The sequence below is a fragment of the Morchella importuna genome (genome assembly GCF_003444635.1).
Source record: "Morchella importuna strain M04M26 chromosome Unknown Morimp01GS008, whole genome shotgun sequence".
In the NCBI taxonomy this organism is placed as follows: domain Eukaryota; kingdom Fungi; phylum Ascomycota; class Pezizomycetes; order Pezizales; family Morchellaceae; genus Morchella; species Morchella importuna.
Window position 1 is genome coordinate 1244461 of NW_025763405.1, and position 25106 is coordinate 1269566.

At 45.4% G+C, this 25106-nt stretch overlaps 5 protein-coding genes across 5 annotated transcripts; 1 reads left to right on the forward strand and 4 right to left on the reverse strand.

Annotated features, from left to right (window-relative positions):
* Positions 1-632: 632 nt before the first annotated feature.
* On the reverse strand, positions 633-2578 carry LAJ45_03788 (uncharacterized protein; the record flags this gene model as incomplete). Its single annotated transcript, XM_046113372.1, has 7 exons — positions 633-815; positions 884-1096; positions 1177-1558; positions 1620-2052; positions 2112-2298; positions 2356-2483; positions 2554-2578. 7 exons carry the CDS (start codon positions 2576-2578, stop codon positions 633-635), a joined length of 1551 nt encoding a protein of 516 aa, XP_045973665.1.
* Positions 2579-4141: 1563 nt separating this feature from the next.
* LAJ45_03789 (uncharacterized protein) lies at positions 4142-4946 on the reverse strand (the record flags this gene model as incomplete). The annotated part of the gene is made up of 5 exons (XM_046113373.1): positions 4142-4395; positions 4483-4531; positions 4601-4650; positions 4721-4835; positions 4923-4946. The coding sequence occupies 5 exons, from the start codon at positions 4944-4946 to the stop codon at positions 4142-4144; spliced, it is 492 nt and encodes a 163-aa protein (XP_045973666.1).
* Positions 4947-10309: 5363 nt separating this feature from the next.
* Positions 10310-12334, forward strand: LAJ45_03790 (uncharacterized protein; the record flags this gene model as incomplete). The annotated part of the gene is made up of 4 exons (XM_046113374.1): positions 10310-10487; positions 10590-10634; positions 10683-12194; positions 12267-12334. The coding sequence occupies 4 exons, from the start codon at positions 10310-10312 to the stop codon at positions 12332-12334; spliced, it is 1803 nt and encodes a 600-aa protein (XP_045973667.1).
* Positions 12335-13221: 887 nt separating this feature from the next.
* On the reverse strand, positions 13222-14450 carry LAJ45_03791 (uncharacterized protein; the record flags this gene model as incomplete). Its single annotated transcript, XM_046113375.1, has 4 exons — positions 13222-13227; positions 13299-13371; positions 13433-14353; positions 14446-14450. 4 exons carry the CDS (start codon positions 14448-14450, stop codon positions 13222-13224), a joined length of 1005 nt encoding a protein of 334 aa, XP_045973668.1.
* Positions 14451-18999: 4549 nt separating this feature from the next.
* Positions 19000-20713, reverse strand: LAJ45_03792 (uncharacterized protein; the record flags this gene model as incomplete). Its single annotated transcript, XM_046113376.1, has 3 exons — positions 19000-19032; positions 19096-20584; positions 20655-20713. The coding sequence occupies 3 exons, from the start codon at positions 20711-20713 to the stop codon at positions 19000-19002; spliced, it is 1581 nt and encodes a 526-aa protein (XP_045973669.1).
* Positions 20714-25106: the final 4393 nt, after the last annotated feature.

Consider the following 25106-nt stretch of genomic DNA (forward strand, 5'->3'; position numbering starts at 1 on the left):
AGCTAATGGAGATGCTTCTTGGAGACGACGAGGAAGACTACCGTTTAGAAAGAGAACATATATGGGCGCGGAAACCCACGATAAGAGATAAGCGTTGATAATATATGTAGGACGTAACGACGGTATACCCATGTCCGGCGCCTTGAACCCGGGTACTGCTAAATGTGCTAGCGCTGGGACGGGTAGGCCGGGTCGGATGGCTAAGTGGACTAGTAGGTGCGGGTGGGGGTACACATTCGTTTGGTTCGGGACGGATGAGGCCTCGACGTCAACTCGGGGACACTCGTTGTAAGGGAAAATATAGGTTTTTCGATCAGTTAGTCAATTCACAGCCACGGGCAGGTGGTGTGGTCGGAATTGGTATCGAATTCAGCTTTGCTACTTTGTATACATGTTGATGGTTCTGATTTGCTACACCATATCAGGCATATGCCGGAAACGGCATTAGTGAGGAGAAACGGCGCAATCCAAAGGTAATTATAAATAAAGATACAACCGAAAGTTGAACTTTTTAATTTGAAGTCATGTCATACTAGCACTACATATAGCTAGCTAGAACGAAGCAATGAAAATCGTGAATATGCCACTAAAATCTCATACGTAAAAGGGACAAAAAAAGTACAGAAATTGTTTTAGTGAGAGCTCTCAACTGTCGTCGCAGCACCCTTCTCCGACTGCCCATCGTCATGGCCAGGCTTATTATTCTCAAGGTCGCCAACCTTTTCATCAAGTCTTGAGTTCACCTTTGCGCTCTTCCATGCTGGGACGTTCTTCCCGAAGAGATAGTCGATTTCCTCAAGAGTTTTTCCGGCAGTCTATTGAGTTGAAAATTCATGTTAGATCGGGGCTCGGGAAAAATGAGGGATGCAACTGAGTAACGAACCTCTGGGAACATGAAGAAACTGTGCGCGACACCGCAGAAGCAGAATACACCAAACATGATGTAAGTGCGCCATTGAATGTTCTTAAACGCAGGTGGAACAAAGTATGCAAGCGCAAAGTTAAAAATCCAGTTGGCGGCAGTGGCGAGACCGACACCCTTGGCACGATACTGAAGTGGGAAGACTTCAGAGATGAAGACCCATGCACAAGGAGCCTGTTTTTCCGTATTAGCATGTTCGTTTCTAGTAACTTCATCCGTTTATAATTACGTAGGCTCAAGAAAAAGGTGCATACCCATGTCAATCCGTAGAATGCAACAAAAAGATAACTGCATGCGATAACACCTGTGGCATAACTTCCTTCTACCTGCCATTTAATGTTGTAGTTATCGGCAACATTGGTGACCGAGTGACCTCCAGTCTTCATCAACCCAGCAACGGCGAAGTTGAGTGATCCCATTGCAACAGCACCGTAGATGAATAGTGGGCGACGACCAAGTCTATCGATGAAGAGGAGAGTGATGGCTGTTGTGACCAAGAAAATAACGTATTGGACAGATGACGAGACAAGGTTGATGTTACCGGTTAGACCCGCCATTTGGAAAACATAGACAATGTAATACATCATGACGTTTCCTCCAAGAAGCTGTTGCCAGATCTGAGCGGCAAGCGCAGCACTAAAGTCAAACAATCAGCTTTCGGTGCCAGTTTTCATATCGTAACGAAAATAAAACTTACGTAGTACGCCTCCACATGGTTGGTCCGAACAAACCCAGCCATGACATCGCTTTTCCTTGAGCAGCAATCTGTTGAGCTTCACGGACTTCTTCGTATTCAGCCTGAACGAGAGGATTGTTGATATCTCCGTTTCCGTGAAGGAGTGCAAGAGTGTCCAGCGCCTCTTCCCAGCGGTCCTTCGATGCATACCAACGTGGGGATTCTGGGAAAAAGAATAGCGCGCCAATAAGAATCAGGGCTGGAATTGCTTGAATACCCCAGGCTGTTCTGAATGCCGCAGGACCTTCAATAAAGGTGCAACCGTATGAGATCAGGTACATAATCAAGATACCCCACTCGATTGCCCACTGTTGAATACCAACGACTCTACCACGAATGTTTTTGGGTGATAGCTCGGCAAGATAGACAGGAACCTGAGAAGACATAATACCAACTACGTAAAGATTAGCACATTAATCCTCGGAAGCGAGTGCTGGAGTATCGGGCACTAACCGGAAAGACCGTTGATTATACGTCCCGCGATCAAATGACCAACGTTTTGTGCGCTCAACGAAACGATAGACCCGACAATCCAGATTATTGCTGCAACAACGATGGCATATCGTCTCCCCATCATGTCGGAGAGATAACCAGCTCCCAAAGCACCAATAAAGGAACCGGCGGACATAGATGCAGTGATCTATCAGTATTTGTTAGCCAGCTAATCAATTAGTTAAGTGATTGGATTAGGCCTTACTCCTCCTTGAAGATCTGAATCTGGATGGTCAAAGTATTCCAGGTACTGTTCTGCGCCAATCCATGCACTCATTGAACTGATATCGAAACCAAACAATGCACCGCCGATAGTGCCGAACGCGGCGAGCACTAGAGAACAAAAGCTGTCAGCATTCCGGTTTCTTTCACTCATATAATATAGATATGGCATGATACGAACCATAAATATTACTGATGCGATACATGATTGCGTATGTTTTTCTCCCCTATATGGTATATACCAACGTATCCAGGGCTCAATATATATATGAACCCGAATATCAGTTCTTTGCGGTCAAGAAAAGAAAAAAAGAGTTGACTGACGAGAAGAACACGATCCGGGGGAGAACCCATGCCTTATAAAGATCACTGGGTACCGACTCGGGGAAGATCTCATGCCCCATTCAACTCTCGGGCAGCATCCGGGCCTCTTGGGACCTAGGTACATACATTGGTAGTTGACATTTGACCAAAACCAGGGACGTGTGTGAGAATGTTGAAACTCGCCTTTAGCCGACAAACCTCAAGCTCAGGCTAAGTACAGAAGCTTAGTATCCGCCACAACCGTTAAACGTTGGTAGCATGGATCGCACCTTAATCCCAGGGGTCTATGTGCCGAATTTACAAACACACACAGACAACAAACGTGGGGAATGCGGGTGCGGAACGCAATCTTTTTCGCAAGCGAGATGGGATCCTCCCTCCACACATTACTCCGTACAGTATGTATGTAATTAATCGAGACCGATGGCTCCTCTTCGCCTTGAGCAAGCTCCTGAGGACGTCCATGGGCTGATTAGGCTATTCTCTGCGCCACCGAATTGACGCGGGGTCGCGATGATCGTTGCATCTTTTCGGTACATCAACACCGAATTGTCATGGATACTACGGAATAATTGCCTAACAACTGCTTGGATGCTTGCTGAGCTCGGTATTCTTGCAGAAACAGAAGGCAGGATCTTGCCTTTGCGCGATGAGGGTTTTTCTCATAATAAAGAATGAGACGATCATGGTTTCATCAGTTGTTTCGACAGCTTATCTGTGTAGCTAGTAACACAAGGAGAATGGACTTACTCTGTTGTTGAAAGCCTTCCGGTGGTGAGTTCGACCCGTAGGCTTGAAAATAGGGACTTTTTGAGAATGACGGAAAAACGAAAGTTGCGCCACCTCGTACTCAGATGCCCGGTTCTTCTTGCTTGTGGATTCGCTCCGTAGATTTCTCCGTTTGACCGGTATGTACGACCAATGGTAACTGTAAAACCCCTGCTAAGATGGTTTGGATAATCGCGATCATGCTTCATATGTCGCTTAAGCCCCTTCCTATCCAACTTTATGGATTGAATGGAGGATCTAGTCTAGCTTGCCATACATGTTTTCCCGCGAAAGCTTTAGGATGGGAATATTATGCGCGATGTCCCACTATCATACGATAGATCTGTCCCTGATCTTTGATCGCGTGCGCAAGTAAATTTTGATTGTAAGGTTAACCTTTCCCCAGAAGTTGCTGACGAAGAAGCCCCGTACTTGTAAGCTCTGCCCATGGGGAACCCCATAGTTCAAGGGTTGGACAAAATCATTTGTTAGAGGTTCCCCAGACAACAAGAGGCATGTGCCCGGAGGCATTGTGGGGTAGAATTAACGCGCGCAGGGATTTCGCGGCTAATATCGAGTTTAGCATTTTTGGTTAGACCAGTTTGTAATTGACCACGAGTTTAGTTGTATATGTGACATCATTTATCGAGTCTCGGAGGTGCTGCATACTACTCAAGTTATACCGAGTCCATGGCTTCTTTATCTTTGAAGGTACTCCCAAGGCCCACAAGTGATAAAGCACAGCAGTAATTGTCGATGCCAGTCCTTAAACCCTGTCTAGCTGTCCCATCGACCAGAAGTGCCAAAGAGAATCCCAACCAAGATGTTTGATGTTCCGCACCATTTCCAATTACGTTGTGGGGAATGCTGACATTAGATAAGTCTACGATTGCGTCTAGATGCTTGAATCGAAACTGTACCGGGTCGCTATCTGCATTCAAATTAGATTCTGTCAGCTTAGATGGTATAGCACCAAGCAACAGCTTATTCCAGGTAGCCGGGAGCTAGCATAAAGTACATGAGGTTGCCAATGGCCTCCCTGCATCTGATATCGTAAAGGCCAAGATCTAAGCCATGTTAGCGTCGAATAAGAAAAAAATTAAAGGGATATGTAATCTTCAATAACGGCGCCGTACATTTGAATCCCCAAGTATCGGGCGTATCCAGTTACTCGAAATAAATACATCTAGAACGCCGCCAACTGGGTAAATGATTAAATGTAGGGAAAGCAAAAGTCTCAATGTGATATCTTTCACCTAGCGCCTGCAACGTACGGTTCAATCGTGTCGGGGTTACAGTTGCCAGCGGCACTTCCCAGGGTGCCTGAACATATCGCAGACCGTCGAGAGTACCCGAGGTAGTCGATCTTAACTATATGTATTGGTTAAGAACAAAAGTTGGATGTCTGGCAAGGCGGTGGGGATCATGTAAAAATGAGAAGGTTGCAATTGAGGTTACATTTATAGGGTTAGGTTTCGACATACCACGCTGGATTCTGCCACGCGTCCTCACACAATCTCACTCGACAGCCAAGACAAGGGCTAAGATTAAACAAATTTCTATATATATCGAGGAAATAGACGCATCCAACCAGGGGTGCTCCCGTAGGTTGCACTTTGTTTTATAACAAAGGCGAGGTTGTGTATATCCTCCATATCTATATGTATTTAAAGAGGCTCGATCTCATCGTTGAGGCCCGGGTCCGACCCGGGCCTTTCTCGAGATCTTGACGTGGGTCCAGGCCTCGCGATCGGCTTTCAAAACTCAGGCCGGGCCGGCTTATCTCCGCCCTTAGGCCTATTCTCTTCTATAACCCGTCCATGAGCAGAAAAGCACGAGTATAATCCAGCAGTCGCGTAAGAAAACTATATCATGACCACTAAGTCTACCTCCTCTTGGTTTTTTCCTTGAACCCCGCGCCACCCACCCCACCGATTGCTGTCACCCCTTGTCTTTCTCTGAGCTAGGGGACACGCGATCGCGTCTGTAGTTGGACGTGATAGCGTCCAGTGTAAGGTTAGGACTACGTGGGTTTGCCTTTATATAGGAGAAACGAGTGCTGTATATACGTATACGCGTTCAAATATAAGATATTAAACGCTCGTGAAGAAATAAGGCTGTAGTACCGCTCACCGAAGGCAGTATAATGTTAAGGCCCAAATTATATTTTGTTTTAAATTACCAATTGAAAAGCCACCGTCATCCCAGATGGATGCATAGTGATTCTGAGGTTTTAACACAATTTTGGAATGATTTAATTTGGGAATCATCATTCTAGCAAACCTACCTTTTCTCTATGGTCTTTGGTTGACCCAGCTTCGCAGAATGTCTTAGCATGATGGTACGAGGTCACTTATTCAAACACTCTCCTGATTCGGACAGAGGTATACTTACCCGAATTGTGTCCGATTTTTGATTGGGGCTTGGGCAAAAAATCTGCTTCGCAACGGAGAGACTTCATCTTGGTACATAGCGTCTGATTTCATGATATATTTGTCCACTTTCCGGATTCGGATCAGACAGAATAAAAATCCAGCACGTAGAAACTGATTGCAACAGTGATTTTCTCGTCTTTATTTTCACCGTCCGGATGAGAGCGGTGTCCGAGTAGGTTGTGGTGAAGGTGTCTAACCATACAAAACCCAACTGTTTGGTCCAATTGCCTAAGCAATATCTAATAAGTATATAATTATAACCTGCATATGCAATGTGCTTTTATAGTCTTCTGATTGGTTCATTGAGAGATGTTTTTGCTTCACTTGAAACATGTTGTGTTGGATATTAACATAGGGTATTGTGCTGAGTGGTGTTAGAGTGTTAATAGGGTTTCTACTGGTTCTGGGAATCGATAGTGGTTCGATTTTAGCCGTTTGGTAGCTGTTAAAGGGATATACCTGTAGTTTTAACTGGAGAAATTGTCTGACTTATCCATTGATATATGGGGATAATATATCAGAAAAGTCACATATTGACTAGATCAGATCTAGATATAGTGATGGACTTTGCCTGCTAGGAGGGGTCGGGGGCCGCGCAGCGGCCTGAGAGCCCCGACTGACAGGCAAATAGACAAATAAGCCGCAAAGCGGCTTGCCTGTATATTAGACTGATTGATATACATATAGTACCGGCCGAAGGCCGGAAACTACTTGTATTAGATAGGTAGTAATTTTGAATAATTCCATGCATTTCCGCAGCGGCGCCCAAAGAGAACATAAAATACATGTATGTCGGAAATGGTCTAAAATGACAAACTTTCCGGTACACTTGATGTAGAGTAATGCAAAATGACACACTTCTACGATCCAAAATTACACAGTTCAAAACATTGGGTCCTTTTACATAAAAGAACCCGTTTTTTCTATTGGATGATTACATGTAGTTGCCTCCGATTTCTGTAGTCTGGCGAGCTACAGCTGTCAATAGACAAAGAATCGGGTGAGTTAAAGGGAGACGACATACATAGCAAACCTCAAGTACTACTGTCATGATATATAATAGCCCTCTGACCAAGATCAATGTTTATTGCACACCATTACGCCGAATCCTATGTTTATCCGAGCCATTGAACAGGGCTGTGAGTTTTCTGGATCTTTCTACACTTTGCTTTGGTTATCGGCGGCTCCTTGAACTAGTGGTTAGTTTCATATGTGGCCGGAGGCCGCTCCTGACTAGTATTACTATAAAATTCTGAACTAGAGCGCTTTTGACCCGTCGATAGTACCTATCAACACAAAGTTCGGCACTGTTAGGAGTATCCGTTGAAAAACTATTATTATAGTTCTGCTGGCAAAAGAAATCGAAGACAGCAGGATTCCGGAAATCCTTATAACTAAGCTACTTATCATATGATGTAGGTTGGACTTTATATTGTGAAAGACGACGGGTTCTTCTAAAAGGGCCCGATTCTTTGAACTGTGTCATTTGATCGTAGAAGTGTGCCATTCTGCATTATGTGTTTCTCTGCATCAAGTATACCAGAAAGTGTCATTTTAGAACTTTTCCGAAAAATATACTAGCAACGTCGTTTAGAATATGGGTCACATAGAAGTGGTGATAGTTGTGACCCAAGCACGCATAATGTTCATGGGGTATCACTCGTTATGTGACCCGCCACGATAGCCTAGGTCCTAAGCTTCTTAGCGCGGTGGCCATATATTTACTGATAAAATAGCGCTCGTCATCGGAAAAGCGACCGAGCTCCTGACCTAGGCTTCCGTTCTACTGTAAACCAGCTGTGCAGGATATCGAAAGATCACGCCCGCCGTTCTCCCGTCGTGAGCGAGTAGCTTTCGGTTCTTTTGGAAAACTATTAGATCCCTGGGCTTGCATGTGCCAGAAAATTCTAAAGTCGTTTTTTTAGGCAGCTTCTAGACAAGCATAGATGTGATATTCAAAGATCCGGATTCATGTGCTATGCCTTTCTTGAAACCTTTTGTGAAGTTGGCTCACATTAACTGTTTTGCTGAGAAAGGTCGATCGATGTACGACACACACGTCAGGGTTGCGTTTAAGAACTCGACCATCTATCCATGTCCGGTTTTCAATATGATGATTCGCAAACGCCCAACTACGAAGAGGAGTTAGCAATGCTCGAAAGGAAAAAGGGGAGGCCACACAAACGGTGACTTGGGGGCGAAAATAGTTCACAGTTCAGTAAAGGTTGGGCCTAGGTTCGCCTGAGGTGAAAAGCGTCTTATGAGGCAAGGCCAACTATCGTCAATATATGCGAAGGGACACATATCGTAGAATCGTGAATAATGCACACATCTCGGCTTTGATGCCATCTTGTTGAGCATGAGTGTTGGGTCTAATTTTGGCACATAAACCTAACCCTTAGTTTAACATGCACCTAGCTACATGTAACTTTCGTCCCGTTCAGTTGACCAGCTAAACGACAGGAATTCATGATTCGAAAGACTCACATGTGGGTTCTATATTAACGGCAGAAAACCCTCTATGAATTTCTAAAGTTACTCAATATTTTCGACACTTTTCAAACGTCAATACAGTTTCTACGGCTTGAGATTCACATCATTGTGAAGTAGGATGTCTATCGTGAAACGGTTTGTGCTTAGTAAGAAATTATCCATTTTCTAATTATAATCAATCACGTGAGAGCTAGGTGTCGACCCAGGAACACTCTTCCCTTGGTGAAGTCATAAAGCACTATTAATTATAGAATATTTGTCATCTATATTTGCTTTCGCCTATCAAAGTTGTCTAAACATTTAGACGCTGGATGCTTACCCGGGGCCCGTATAGGTATCTATCATCCGGAGTCATTTTATCCTTGTACGTATATACATGTATCTATGTTCAGTTACTTGGTTAAACGCATCGATCCGATCCGATACCTTCCACCGACCTCGAAATTTTTCTAAAATTTTACCGAAAGGTCTAGGGAGCCCGGGAAATCTTCTGAGTGGATATAAAACATCTTGGCGAGCGGTACACACTCAGTAGTTCCATGCATATGGACCTGAAAAGCCTGCGGATATCGGGATAGGGATCAGGGATCTATTGATTCAAGAGGATAAATGGAGGGTTTGAAAAACCATTGAGATTTGAAACTTCCGCTCGAGTTTGAATAAAACGCTAACTTCTCCGTGGATATTTGATAAAAGCTTTTTCAATACGCCGCCAAAAAGAGTTAATATCTCGAGGCTTGTGTATTCTCCGAGTTGATCGTTATTGCCGACTGGATTCACGAAGCCCTTTGAGAAACTATATCCCTTTGCGATCATTCGTTCCCGTAAAAACCGAATATTAGGCTCACGACTAATGTCGCCCACGAGGCATTGGCGCCGGAGGACTAGAGAGAGTTCAAGGCACGGGAGTCGACGAAGCGAGCATGCTCAAGGCAACCCCTTTTACTCGCCTCGAGCTGTTCAGATTTTAGGTAATCGTAGTATTAGTGGCATGTATTGGCCAGTGGGATTGAGGTTTCCGAATCGATATGGATAGGAAAATTCGAAGTATTCCCTGGTTCTCCAGTGCAGTTCGTCAATATTCAACAGCAAAGTATAATAATCTAATATGTTTACATATAGTAATATCTGCCGTAAAGACCTCGAGGCAGTTCGAGACCCTCGAGGTATTATCTCTGCACGAATAAGAAAAGCTAGCCATGAACCATATGTACGGGAGGCACTTGTCTCTGCTCGCCTCGAGTAGCCTCGTGGATCACAACACTCATGACGGCGCGGTAATATTCAGGAATTTAGCTACATACCTATATGTAGGCCTACGGAATGTGGAGACACCAGAATAGGAAGAGGACGGGTCATAGAAGGTGACTTCACAGCAAAAAGAGGTTCACGGAGTGAGGGTTAGGTTTACTACTGAGTAAAACGCAATCTGGTCTCCTGGTCGTGAAAATACACAGGGGATATAGATTCTGAGAGTAGAATAGTTGGGACACCAATACACGATTTTAAGGGATCTTTTTTGTGAGTGTGCATCAGGCGTTTTTGTTCGAGACGTACGCCAGATCTCAAGTCGATGCTTCTAGATATCTGGTCGGTATAATGTTTCCACGGTTATACGGAAAGAAGAGCATATTCATTGGAGAGAATGGAGGTGGCCACCTCCCTGCTTATGAAAATTCTACTTCTCCTTTGCTTCAAACACGTTCACTTTTTGAAATCCTTTGGTGGCGGGATATTATCTGGCTCTTAGTCGATTCAAAAAGACCAGCATACATAATCCATATATTCCAGCGTATAAAGAACCTTAAATCCTCTACCGAGATTCCTTTCACCTCACTCTTCATCTCGAAACTCCCCTTCTCCATCACTCGTTTTTATATCTTCCAGTAGCCTTGGAAAGAAAAAAAGAAAGTCAAGATGATTGCCAAAATTCTTCCCGTCCTCCTCACCGCCGCTGGTATTAGTGCTGTCAATGGTCGTGCCATCGCTTCTCCCCAGGGAGTGACTGATTTACTCACTCCCTCCACTGCTGTTCCCGGCAACTGTGTGTTGTCTTCTCCTAACACATATGGGCTCAGCATTGCTCCCGCAGATAGTATGCCTCCCCCCCCCCCCCCCAATCCCCTCCACCCCAGTACGGGCATGGTTTATTCAGAGAGAGCATGAAGATTATGTGCTAATATTTGTTTATTACTAGCTGCTGCTATCAGAAGAAGACAGGCTGTCACTCAAATTGCAGATGGTAAGTCCAATTCCACGAAGCTTAGTAAAATCCACTGACATCGAGAAGGCCAGGTCCAGGCTCCTGGTGGTACCGGAGCAGCTGGATCATCTGCTGCCGGTTCCGCTGCTGGTACGGCTGCTGGTGCTGGCCCTGGTGCTGGCCCCGCTGCTGGTGCTCCTGGAGATGAATTATCTGCAACTCCAGAACAAGCTGCAAATGCTGGCGCTGGCGCTGCCGCTGCTGGCGCTGCGGGCGTTCCTCCCTCCGTAGTTGCAGAAAACACTGCTGCTAACGTTGCAAATGGCGTTGTCCCACAAACTCCTGAGCAATTTGGAGCTGGCTCTGGTGCTGGTTCCGCTACTGGTGCTGCTGGTGAAGCTGGCCCTGGTGCTGGCCCCGCTGCCGGTGCTGCTGGCTCTGCCGGGTCTCCTGGAGACGAAGTATCTGCGACTCCAGAAGAAGCTGCAAATGCTGGTTCTGCCGCTGCCGCGGCCGGCGCTGCAGGCGTCCCTCCCTCTGTGGTTGCAGAAAATGCTGCTGCCAACGTTGCAAATGGCGTTGTCCCACAAACTCCTGAACAATATGGGGCTGGAACTGGAGCTGGAGCTGGCCCTGGAGCCGGAGCCGGAGTCGGGGCTGGATCTGGTAATGGCGTTAGTTCCTCTGGAGTTGCTACTCAATTTGCTGATGGACAAATCCAAGTATCCGAAGCAGGACCTCCTCCCATCGGCCCCCCCACAGACCAGGTAACCCAGATCCAGGATGGCCAAATTCAGGCTCCAGGCGCTGGACCTGAGGCATCTACTGGGGCCGCAGGCTCTTCCGCTGCTGGAGTAGCCCCTGGAGCAGCCCCTGGATCTGCTGGATCCCCTGGCGCTGGGGACTCTGGCACCGTCCCATCACCTACCCCCGAAGGTGCTTCCGCAACTCCTGGAGAGGCTGCAAACGCGGCAGGTTCTGCTGCTGAGGCTGGAGCTGCAGGTGTTCCTCCAGGCCAGGTAGGCCAAGAAGCTGCTGATTTGACTGCTAATGGGCAGGTCCCACAGACACCAGGTTCATTTGGCGCCGGTGCTGCTGGCTCTGGTGCCGCTGGTGCCGCTGGCTCTGGTGCTGACTCTGACTCTAACTCTGGTACTAGTGCTGGTGCTGGTGCTGGTGCTGGTGTTGGTGCTGGTGCTGGTGTTGGTGCTGGTGCTGGTGCTGGTGCTGGTGCTGGTGCTGGTGCTGGTGCTGGTGCTGGTGCTGGTGTTGGTGTTGGTGCTGGTGCTGGTGCTGGTGCTAGTGCCGCTAGTGGTGCTGGCTCTGGTACCGGTGCTGCTGGTACCACCCCAGTAACCCAGATTGCCGACGGACAGATCCAAGCTCGCCAGAATGGAGATCTCTTGGGAGTCACCCTCAATAACGGTGTCCTTACTGATGCCAGTGGACGCACTGGTTATATCGCCGATAACCGCCAGCTTCAATTCGATAGCCCACCCCAGACAGGAGCCGTTATTACCGGTGGGTTCAACATTTGTGATGACAATACTCTTGGTTTAGGGGGAACCAATGTCTTCTATGCTTGCGGAAGCTCTGACTGTAAGTTGTGCTTTAGTCCTCTGGTCCGCTGAGGGCATTGGTATAACGCTGACATATGAATTGTATAAATAGTCACAAACCTCTATGATACAGAAATTTACCCAGACAACTGCAACCCCGTAAACTTACTGCTGAACTAGTGAGCGATCAAATAGGATGGTATTCGGTACTATAGGAGCGGAGGATGAATTATTAAAAGTCGTTGGTTTAAAAAACAACTTGGATATGCACCGAAGTGTGCTTATGATGAATTAAGCTGTTATCGAGAAACTGTGTAAATAAGTTAGAAATAAAATTTCCTTCTGTTATCAAGTTTCTTCACCCTTGTTTTGTTAATCCAGCAGTCAGATACCGATTACCCCGACACTACTAATTTAGAGTCTTTTCGTAGAGGTTTCAACATTTTATTTAGTTATGACTGCGTGGAAACCGGGGGATGGTGCCGAGTACTAAAAGTAGACATAATAATATTACGCATGGCCTAAGACTATGATTTTTTAGAGAGGTATTAGTGTGGCTTGGCATAATGACGAACCTGTTTATAGAGTTAAATTGAAATTGACGAACGGGAGAGAAAGTGGCGATAACTATTTACCTACGTATTAGTATAACTACATGTAGGTAATTATTTGTGTAAAGTATGCATGGGTATAATTCTCAGGTAACGTTCGGGAAAGCTGGTATGGTTTTGTAACGATGAAAAGATACATGTACTCGACTTATGGATATATATATCGCACGAATACTTGTGGTTTGAATTGAAGAAGTATTTTTTATCATGGTTTGTTTACCACTCATTTATTAAAAAATTTGAGCGGAGACGTACTGTACTTTGCCACCACTATATACACACACAAACAAACGAAAAAAAAAAGATAATGGGCCTGCTAAAGGTGAATACAGATATATGTGACCATTGATCCTCCAGGGATGGATGACCTGACCTAGTTAGTATACTCGAGCACTTCGATTTCCTGATAATACAATTGGCTTTTTGAAGAAAAAAACGCCGCGTGTGTGTGTGATGCTACCTCTACCTCGTTATGAAAATTAGCCAAGACGGTTCAAGCAGTTCAAGCAGAAGATGGGGAGATAGCTACATACCTCAAACATACACAGCTCTCTTCCACAGCCACCCCTCAAAATCATCATGGTCAGACCTAGCCCTGTCCGACAGCTTCGACTCCCACATATTCGACACACCAGCCAATCTGTGCGTCTCTGGTTTGTCCACAAACGCCTGTCTCTCCTTCAGGCCCGGCGCGTCCTCGCCCTCGCAGCATATCACCTCCTCAATATGCTTCCTGGCAAACACGCTCGCCCGCGCCATGTCGCCGTTCGAAACACAGATCTGGAAGGCGTCGTAGTATGCTCTTGCTACCCGCATGTCCTGTATTCCCTCGTCCTCCAGGTGCTCGATGATGGTCCTGCACGCGCCAAGAGCCCTGGGCGCGTTGCGTACCAGCAGCTCGCCGGAGCCGATGATGCGGTCGAGCTCCTCGATCTCGGCCCTGCGTTGGTCGCTCTCGCGGGAGTCTTCTGCGGGGAGCACGCAGATCATGCAGTGGCACTCAAAGCCAAACATCTTTAGGAGCTCATCCTGGCGGCTGGCTCTGTTTGAGTGTGAGGATTGCGAGGACTGGTAGCATATGGTTATTTCCTCGCCTGGGTCGATATCTCTGATAGCATGGACGGACTCGGTCCTCGTGTCGCTGTTCCACGAGTGGTTCGCGTTGGGGGAGCAGCTGTGGTTGAGACGCGCACATGTGAGGAAGAGGCCGAGCTCAGGGGATTCCGGGCCGAAGGGGAGGGAGTTTGTTCTGACGATGCCGTAGAAGGGGGATGCTTGTCTGATGAAGGCGTTGTGGAGGCCGAGGAACCCGCGTTGCTGGTCCTTGGGGAGCTTTTTGAGGATTGAGGTCACGTAGGCGACGATGTCGGTTAGGGAAGTCTGGGCGAAGTTTGAAATGCTGAACAGGGGGGCCTCTGAGATGATGCGGGTGCCACGAGGGATGTAGGTTCGTGCTACTAGGCCTTTGCCGCAGCCAGGGACGACCATAACATCGAAAAGCTCTTTTCCCATGTTTGCGTGTTTGGGGGTTTTTTTTTTTTTTTTTTGGAGTATTGGTGTTGGGATGGCGTATTGTTTGTGTTGAGAGCTGTATGGGAGCGGAATGGTAGCAGAAGTGCGTCCTGGAGTACAAAGAAGGGGAAAGGAGGAGGAGGGAAGGGTCTAGCTCGGGGAACCTACGACATGTATTTAACACCCCGGTGATCTTAGCTCATAGAGAGCACGCGCTCAAGCACAGACGCCCCGCATTCGAAACGATGAGGTGAAAAAAAGCACCGTGTGTAAGCATACATCTGTTGTCATTAACTCATTGGAGGATCGTCGATTTTCTACTCTCTGCTGTTGATGTGCAGAATGCGGTGGCATCCGCCCTGTTGTCATTGGACCCTTGATGGAATTTTCCCTTGCTTCAAGTCTCCCAAGTTGGTGTTCGCAGCGGCATTGCGCGGCTAAGAATAAATCCCCACTGCTAAGCGAGAGGATTCTAGAACATTAGAGAGATGGGTGTCATTGTAGACATGGAGCATTGAGTACTCCAAGAGTACGGTACGGTCAAGAGTACCTAGAGAATACCTACTCCTTTAACGGTAGACATTCAGTGTCGGTGTCGGAGAGAGAGACAAAAGGCATTATCCAATAATCAAAAGTAATGACAACCCCTCCCCCTCTCTCCTCGATGATGGTTACGACGATGATCCCCACGTCTCATCTCCGCCAATTGCTGGACTTCTCCAGTCAATTTGGTGCCGAAGGGCTGATCTCCGTGCCAGCATGCCAACTGTCCACGAGGTTAGCACGCCAAGGCCTGTATAGTAGGGCTAGGGTTTATGCACATACAGGGACTAGCCTGTCGTGTAATGGACGATTCGAGATCAATTTACAACGGCACAACGTCCAGGTAGGCGAATTTATAAATTAAGAGCTTCGGTCCCGGAGAATAATAATTAAGCATCAGCACGTATATTAACCGCACCACACATATTCCGGTAGAGTGGAGTAGATCACCTACCTACTCCTGCTTGCATATGTGGAGGCATGTGTATGTCCGATAAATAACGCCATTTCAAAACAGATCGGTAGTGAATCTGTGGAGAACTCTCCACAGGCACATATGTACCCCAAATAGCAGCAATTTATAATTCCCGATCAATAACCAGATCTTGCCAGGAATCCAAGATTCCGACCGGATCCTACACCCTGCAAAAATGATGTAGATATTCACATCAGGCAGTTCCTACCCCCAACCATAATTGGCTAGTGCAATTGAACCGGTTATGATCTGAAAGAAGATATAGTGGTAGCTGGAAGAGCTGAGCCATTTCCGCCAGGTAAAGGCTACAAAAGACGAAGGATGAAGGTCAGTAGAGTACGTGTAAGTATCGCAACCGGATAGAGATAGGACTCAACGAGATCGAGATTGTACTCGGCCCTCTGGAACAAAACCTTACGTGGGCCGGAGTACCTCAGAAACCAAATGGCATTCCTAGCCAAGTACAGTGAAGAGGGCGCATATGAGTACAGGTATTTACTTGTAAGTATGTGATGAATTGATCATTGGATAATCGATCCTCTGTATGGTTTACTCCACATGGTATGATCCTGCCTAGATAAGATCTGGCTGGTGTCCGCAAACACCTAATGCCCGCCGATAACGGGACAGCTAACCGAACGGAACCCGCCCGGGACACCCTCCAGTGGACCTTGATACATGGGTTTGAGCCCCAGTTAATCGTACCAATAAGGCCGAATATCAAAACCAAACTACTAACTCCTTTGCTATCGTCCCATAACATGCGCCTGGGCTCCGGCCTCACTCCTTTTCTCTTCTGCCAACCGCCACAGCTTTTGGACCGGGCATAGGTACGCATTGCACTCTTTGGTTGTACCTCACCTACACATTTATCTTCACTTTTCTATCATAGATAACAGGTGTGTCATCTATAGGCAACCTCTGGCAATGTGAAGTTTCCTCTACCATATCACTATCGATCGTATGCTTACAGTTCAGGACCTTCTTTCAAGCGTTATTACTACAAATGTAGTACAATTGGGTACCACGAAGTGGGGTACTGAATGCCGGAGGACTTGGAGCTGAATACTCGGGAGTGTAACACTGAGCTTTGTGGTAGTGGATTATGGAGTAGAGCAGGAGAATCTTTCACTACCTGCTCACCTCTCTGAGTTGATAGATCTGGTGTTGGATGTACAGTGGTAGGTAATAAGTGATGGAATACCCTGAGACACAGTGATACCTGTTTTGGGTAAAAAGCCACCAACATACGGTGTTTGCAGGTATAACTGTATCTCAGGGCGTTCCATCACTTATTACCTGCCGCTGTACAATTCTCAAAATGAATCATATCTTTCTTCACAAGTTCGACCATCACTTGCCCCTCCATTCTATCCTTCGCAATTTGGCAGTATTCATTACAGTCAAAGGGATACTAGCTGAGGGATGACCGGAACAAGCGCTGTACTCGGTGTCGTGATATAAGGTAACCAAGTGCTGTGTATTGTCTCCCAGCTCACTCTTGCACATTGTATTTACATACTCCGAGCTCTAGCTCGAACCATCACGTATCATTGTATGAAAATACTAGGCCTCAGCTAGTTCAAACGCTCTGAGAACCGCTTTCTAATACAAAGCGGTCCAGGCTGCTGAGCTAAGTAGCCGGACTATCTCCTTCGTCTAGTTCTTTACTTTCAGAGTTCAGGCTCGTTTTGCCCCTTCCCCTAACGAGAGCCAGTTCGTGCCGTTTGAGGCATTCGTTATGCCTATAATGTCCCAGGCTATCCCTCAACTTGAGGATACTGTAGGTGATATCTGTTGAAATCGAGCGTCCTATGCTCCCTATTAGTATCAGGTGCGAACGGGTTGAGTAGGGGACGAAGAATGGGTTGACTAGCAGGGCAGGAAGGCCGGGTTATGACGAGTGAGCATGGGTGATGCTTGCAAGGGTTGCAATTGTGGTCAACGAACTCTCTTCTGTCTTTCTTTTCTCACATCTTTCTGTATCGAGCACGAGTAAATCAATACAAGCTTTCATCGTTCTCAACAATATCAAAACCTGTCACCCCCGAAAGCTTCCAAACCAGTGTGCGTGCATCACCATACCGGAAGGCTCGGGCATGACGGGAATCAAGCCTTGTCTCCAGAAGTTCCGAAAGGCCAAAGCTTACAAGATTGTGCAGGGTCAGGAATGGGGCAAGTCACAGTTATAAGAGATATTTCTAATCGAGCAAGACGCGCTTGAGTATGTTTGTGTGGAGGTAAGGCTATGGGGAGTGAAAAGGGATCAAGTATCGCGAGGGAAACTCCTAGCCTTCTATAGCTGTAATGCAAAGCCCTGTATATATATTCGCTGCTTGACTGATTAATGGTGGGCACAAGACGAAAGGTCTTGAGATACAAGATGAAACAAAACAGCTAGAATGAGAGAAGACATAACAAGATAAAACAGAAAAGTCTGGTCTCGCGACTTTTTTCGAAAGATGCGAGTGATCATCTGTGACCGAGTTATCAGTTTTTCTCCAATTCCCAAGTAGATGGTAATATGGACTCATGAAAGACCTTGGACGCGATCTAGACAAACCCTTCCCACTCTTCCTTGTTCTCATTTCAAACGAGTCATTTGATATCCAATTGCAACGAGCATATTGCTCGTGGTCGATCATTCTCTTTTGTGGACGAGGTTCTGGCACGTTCTACCTCGGCACCGAGCGCTCCTACTCTCTTCAGCCGCATCATTACGTTATGTTCTCTAGTAAACATCTTGGATCTTCCACCATCGCACTTCTTTCCCCCTGGTTCAGGGCCTCCATCCGGCTTCTTATGACGACCTTCATCTCTTAAATTGTCACTCAGGGTTTCACTAGGTTCCTCGTTTGATAAACCCTCCTTATGTTCAATACGACACTCAAGTCTCATCTTAAAGTGGGTAACTCCTTATTTACATCCGTGTACTAATTGTGTTTGACTGCAGTGAATATGTGTAGCACTTCATCCCAGAGCGCTTTGGATTTTCCCCATGCAGTAGCGGATAGCTAGCTGGGTTTTGAGGGCTCAAAAGGTTTCTCTGGGTGGGTAAAACCATCTCAGAATCGTGTTTTTGAGGCTGGGTGATGATTAGATTTAGAAGATGTTACATTATCTAGATCTGGGTCTGATTTAGGAAATTAAAGTGCCTGGCTCGGCCGGTCGACATAACTTCTGGCCAGAAATACACATAGGTGCAGCTCTCTCCTGAAATCTAATGGAGTTTTTATTAATATGTTATTAAGTAGTTAAATCTATGGATTTTATGATTTTCACTGGCACCCATGCCCATGTGTGTGGATGAGTTGATTAATTGGAACGCTGAAGCCGGTGGAAAAGGGTACCGGTTCGAGGTCGGAAAGTTTAACAATTTATACTTTTATTATCCGTAAATCAAAAATGTATATAGAGACAAATACTCGTTACTCATTGACTCTAATCAGTATAGGGCTTGAATGTAGATAAAAAAAAATCCAGGATTTCATGCGTATATATATGTTGATCCCCCTAATATGCTCCCTTGGAAAAAAGTTCAAAAGATCATCAAAACTCAGCTTCAAAGATGAAGACTGAAACCTAATGCCCAGAATGTGAGCCAAATGATACACTAAACCGCGTGGAAATGCCCTGAGTTATAATAATGATCATGTAAAGACTGAGGGTACCATCCCACATCTCTTACCTCAGTCTAGTCGTAATCACACCGATATCTCTTCAAGCTTCCCCAAAATCTAGAAAGCTAGTCAGACTCAAACCCTAATAATAGTACGGGAGTTACACATCGCCCAGCTTACCTTCTCGATATAACTAGCGCCCACACTGACAGCTTCCTCCCTCAAAGGATTTACAATCTCTGTTTCATCTCCGTCCCCTACCAAGGTCATCGCATCGTCATCGTCGTTCCCAGCGTGATCTAGACATGTCAAGCACGATACAACAACATCTGTATATTTGCTCCCGAGTATTCGCGGTACCCTCTCCTCAGCCATTTTCACCATTCTTGCTTTTATTTCATAAGACCTGACCTGCTTTCCGTTGTCACTGGGCCTTAATAAATAGTCTGATACTTCGGTCATCTTAGCCTGATTGTCTTCGGTCCACGCCACAAACGATTGCCATAATGCAATTTCAAGCAAACAAACACCGAGACTGTATACATCATGCTCCATCTTGTAAACTGTCTGGTGGAATTCCCCTTGGCGATCTGGGTGTCGGTATAAATTTTCCTCCCATGCTTTGTCCCCTAGGTAAGCTGTATAGCCAACAGCAGGACGAGCTTTCTGAAAACCTATAAGGAAAGGAGAACCGAGAGATTTCTTGCTATCGGAGTCGAACATGAGTATCATCTCTGGGCGGAAGTTTTTGTGAACAAAATCTGCCGCATGAACATATAAAACAGTTCTAGCGAGTTTCTTCGCAAGTTCTATCCGTGCACCAATGGGATATATCGATACGTTGTGATTCTCCATCAAAAGAAGAGATCGTAGAGACTCTGGGACGCTGAGTTTTGGGGGTACATTGAATACCATTTCGATCTCACAACTGACTTCCGTCCTCGGCAATTCGACGATCCCAGAGCAATTAAGAATACCAAAGCTGGTACTCGGAGAAACCGATTTGAGAACTAAAGCTAGCTGTCGAAAATCTTGGACGCGATGCTGCCTTTCGGAAGGACTGCAAGGAATGGAATCGATTATAAATCGACGGCCTGGTATTTGTAGTATACTGGCGCTTGTGTGTTTGATTTTCTGCCGATTCCTCCAGTAAAGATTGTCATCGTGTTCGAAGTTTATCTGAGCGCCCTTTATCCGCTTGGTATTATTCTTGGTAGAAATGGCCTCTCGTAAGTTCTTGACTACCGCAAAATATGGAGGTATTGATTGTGTTGATTGAAGTTTGATTCTCTGATCTAGGATCGTGTTCGAATTTAGAGTGAGTGTGTAGATCAAATCGCCAAGGCTGTCATGCCGTCTCTTGAGTTCTTGGATAGCCTCGTTGAGTATTCTTTTGAAAAATACGAACTTCAGCTTGTATAAAACCCTCTCCTTCCTCGAGTATTCGTCGATTTTCAGCATGATATCTCGAAATTTGCCGCACAAGAGGTTCGAAAGTTTTTTAAAACAATCTTTGAGGCTGTGTTCGAGACAGTCTTCGATAGATGCAAGATATTTAAGCTCCTCCTCAAGCCTGAGCCATTGGCTTTGGACTACAGTAATAAGCTCATCTACTTCGGATCCATAGTTCTGGAAGGTTTTGAATTTGTCAACGAGGTCCTTTCCTAGCCTAGCCCCCCCACCTCAACCATTAGTCCATCTCAAATACGTAGCCATAAGTGAAGCCGGTACGGGCTTACATGATTGACATTTCCACTAATGAGGGGATTGCCAGCGCAATACCCACTGCGAATTCCATCGTGAGCTAAAGATGCTTCCCGCGGTTCTCTGATGTGATCGCTAAACGAATCCGTCTGTGTTTCTGGGGAGGGGTTAGAGGATGGGAGGGGCAAGGGGATGTGGCTAGATACCTTGTAATAAGTGTTGTATGCGCGTGAATTACAAGGCTGCAATACTTGGCGATCCCTAGTCCAAGGATTTCTCTACCAATAGTAAACCCGGTCAATTCAATACCAGCCCGACCGAATCAAAGAGTCGTTTAGCCACCGACCACAAGAAAAGACGTTATATTCGACGTTCCCGATGGTATTTACCTCTCTATCTCAATCATGTTACTATGATAGAGGTTGAATCCCCTTAGTCGGGGACTGCACAGTACAGTGCTCATGGGAAGTTCCATTTCTTAGAAGCTGGGGCTTCCATTTGCACATTTTTTGCCGTGGGTGATCAAGTACCTGATCATGACTCTAATCTACAAAACTCAAAGAATTATCTATAAGACCAAAGGAATCATAATGAAATTCAAACTAGACAAGATCTCACAAGCTCAAAAGATGCTTATTGAACTCATCTTGTTACGTATACCGATGCACCCCACGTAATCCGGTGGGAATTATATAAAAGGCGTTGATACATCCCCATTAGGAACGTGATGATTAATATTGTGTTGTTGCTTGTATTGAAGCCTTTAAATTTGAAGTAATAATACGAGCCCATATGGGTTGATCATGATCTGACCTATTAAACCTTGTAATAGGTACCGAGCAGGATTAGACCAGATACATGCAGTAGAGTATGCGTGGTTGGTGTGCCCGGCATCGGGGTGCCTCATGTTGGTAGGCTTCGGAGAAGAAGAGCCTATTGTTATAATGAAATGGTTTTAACTGTGGTATACGGTCTAAGTAGGCTTTACATGAGCTCGATCCCATCCCAAACTTCTTGGCACAGCAACCACAAAATACTAGACTGGGTATGGTGGGCGTCACGATATCGGGGCCGGTAGAAGTACATGAACGCCAAATCTATCCCCTCAACCACAACACAATATATTTTTGATTAGAGGCCGTAGAATGACAGAGAATCAAGAGGATAATCATTCTACGGCCTTTAATTTTAATTATCTTGTGTTGCGGTTGAGGAGATAGACTTTGAAGTTGGGTGAGTTTGGTAGGGAGACATGTCAATTTTTACCCATACAAATTATTAAGGCCAGATCAAAATCCACTAAGAATACTCCTGTCCATCACCATAAAGCACTCGGTTTATTACCAAAAGGGCGTTAATCGCCATCTGTGAGCTCAAAAACATCTAAATAGGTGATGATTTACCTGATGGAGATTTTTACATGTGCCAAGACCGACCCCGATATCGTGACGCCCACCATACGAGGTCAGGCTTTACGTACCTGCCAGGTCGACGAAAACAGGGTTGACGTTAGTCATCAGCTTGTACTTATGCTGCCGGATTTAATAAGTACATGTAGATGTCGGCTCGCACTCGGCCTATGCATTAATTCCCACGAAATAAAATACCGCAGAAACTCGCCAACTTGATTATCTCCGTGCAGGGATTTCTTCATTGATGATTGGCTGAAAGGCAGAGATCAGCTTCAGATATTTCCTCTACAAGTTAGTTTTTGGTCAGATCCGCTAGCAAAGTTCGTGAGTTTTTGCGGTACTCCATTCTAAATGCTACAAGACAATCGCAATTGTACCTACATGTACAGTGGAGTCTCGATAATAGCATATGGTCGGGAACGGATTTTCGTGTGCCACTATCGGGGATATGCTTGTATCGAGAACAACTTTGCCCGTACCGACTCATTTGGGATTGCCCAACTATATGCTACTATCGAGGATATGCTATTATCGAGGTTGCTACTATCGGGACTCCACTGTATATAGTACACGTGCAGAGTACATGTACATACAGTCGCCTCTCGATATAAGGATATGGTCGGGACCGAAAATCTCTGTTGAATATATTCTTATAAGGCGAGTATCACTATAAGAAGTAAGGAGATACTGGTAAAAGGGTATTTCGGGACCACCGATTGCTATCATTATAACGAGAGTATCACTGTATGAAGTATCACTATAAAGAGAGTCAACTGTATATTATTATATAATACATAATTGGTGATTTCCTTATGTTAAATCAAAGTACCCAGCGCCCCAATTGCTAGAGCGGGCATGCGCAACTCGTTGGGTTTGAATTACATACATGTATTCCTAAAAACACAATAAGAAACTCCGTACTATAGTACTGCTACATATAATTATGATGACTGGTAGTACATATAGGAGATAGGATTCGGAATGTGGCTGAATGATGATCATGGTTTACATACAAAGTACACAAGCTACTTGACTGCATTATACATGTCATTATGTAGAACGCTGTGCGTGTGGGCCATGGGGATACATTGTTGGGAATATCAGAAAGGCCACATTACTACAGCCCACTCTATCTCTTGCTCTTCTTCTTCTTATTATTACCTTATATATAGAGAGGTGATTGAATGTACAGAAAGCAAAGACTATATATGGTGCGCACACTCTTAAAGGTGATATGGTGGCATACGGAAGTGGAACAATTGTGGCTGCAATAGGGCTCATGGGCCAATAAGAGGGCCCATTGCTAGCAATTCTGCTGCATTACTGCCACGGATCAGTCAGATTTGCTTTTCTGGGGTATAAATGAGTATAATACTGTTCCACTTTGTTCAGTCTTGGCGCATTTTACATACAAAAATACACAATTTCAACTTCCAAAGGCTTTACAACCCAGACAGATATTAAAATTCTGCAATGATAGAACTAAACTTCATCACTAGTACTAGAGTTCTATCATTACGTTTTTATTTACGATTTTTCGTTGAAAAGTTATAAGCCATTGACATTTCGTCGCGATCCGCTACCTTTAAGCGTGCGCACACCATATGAGTGAAGCGCGCTGCCCAGCTAGGCCTACGATAAAGCAGATCTACCGATGCGTATGTATTTACCTGGTCTGTTGAACGAACATATGCAAGAACCTCCTAGTAGGGCAGTGAGGTTGAGGGGCGCTTTGCAACTTCCCCGTAGTTTATGGTCACATCCGCTTCATTATATTAGTGATACAAGCGCGCGGTCAATTTGAAAGCAACTTATAAATTAAATCGCGCATCACAGATCTAGCAATATTTCAGGATAATGTGAGGCTTAAGAATTGTTTCATATCGGGCCACACAATTGACTTCGACTGTGAGGCACAGAAACTTCGAAAAGCAAAATACGAAGAATGTTCCCTTGGATCTGGGGATATACCTTTTGGAAAATACTGTATCACCAAGAGAGAGGGAGAGAGTACATACATGTAGTCCCTTAACTTAAATTGCACGTAGTGTTGAACACCCCATCAGTGCTCGGCTGTGGTCTAAGTACAAAGTGTTGCATCGTATCACTAGCGATCACTCGGCAGCTGTTTCCGTCATGAAATGTGGTTATAAATAAATCCTCACATACTCGTAGCTTTATAGCGTTTCCGAACACGACCAATATTGCATGACATACAAGAAGGTGGATTTGGCGCTTTTTCGTATGTCATGAAATATTGGTCGTGTTCGGAAACGCTATAAAGCTACGAGTAGAGTAGAGATTGTATCCTTGGATACGTACCCATGGGCGGCGATCCGGATTGGATTTGAATCGAATTGCCAGCTTGTGGAAATCTATCCGTTTGAGATTCCGTTAAGCCAAGTTTCCGGATCGCCGCTATATATATGTACTCTCGGTACATGCCGCTACATGGGCACCATCCTGCTCCGAAGAATGCCGCTCTTCTGTCATATTCTGTAGGTGAAATCCAGTCTAAGCTATGTACATAGGTACATACATAATAAATTATGTACCTAGCCGCAACAGAGCAGGAAATACAGGTGACAGGTCACATGAATATCAACCCAATATAAGTCCATGTATATCCAGACATGGACGGGTCAAATGGCGAACCCGGTCGATATCAATGAATTGTTCGTCAATTATAGACCTTAAGTTAAAGAGGCCTGTGCACTTTTTGTGCCCTTTTGCAGTTGACAAAATTCACTATTGGCACTCTGAAATCTTATTCTGATAGGAGTAAGATAAGTACTCGTAAAGACTTGAGTTTTGGACTGCTATTACATATGATACCAATCCACCATTTTGTATCATATGCAATAGCAGTCGGTTTTAAAAACAATGTCAAGATCTACCCCTTGCGGTACGGGCCAATTAATGGTTGCCCCTTTGGCAAGTACATGTGTAATCATTGACAGGGATAACGATTAGTTTTGTCTATCATTTCTAGTCACCACCGGATATGAAGTCCCATGTACATGTATTCTTATAGTGAATTTATGGTTTCGATTCCTGTACTCTGGGAAAGCTTCG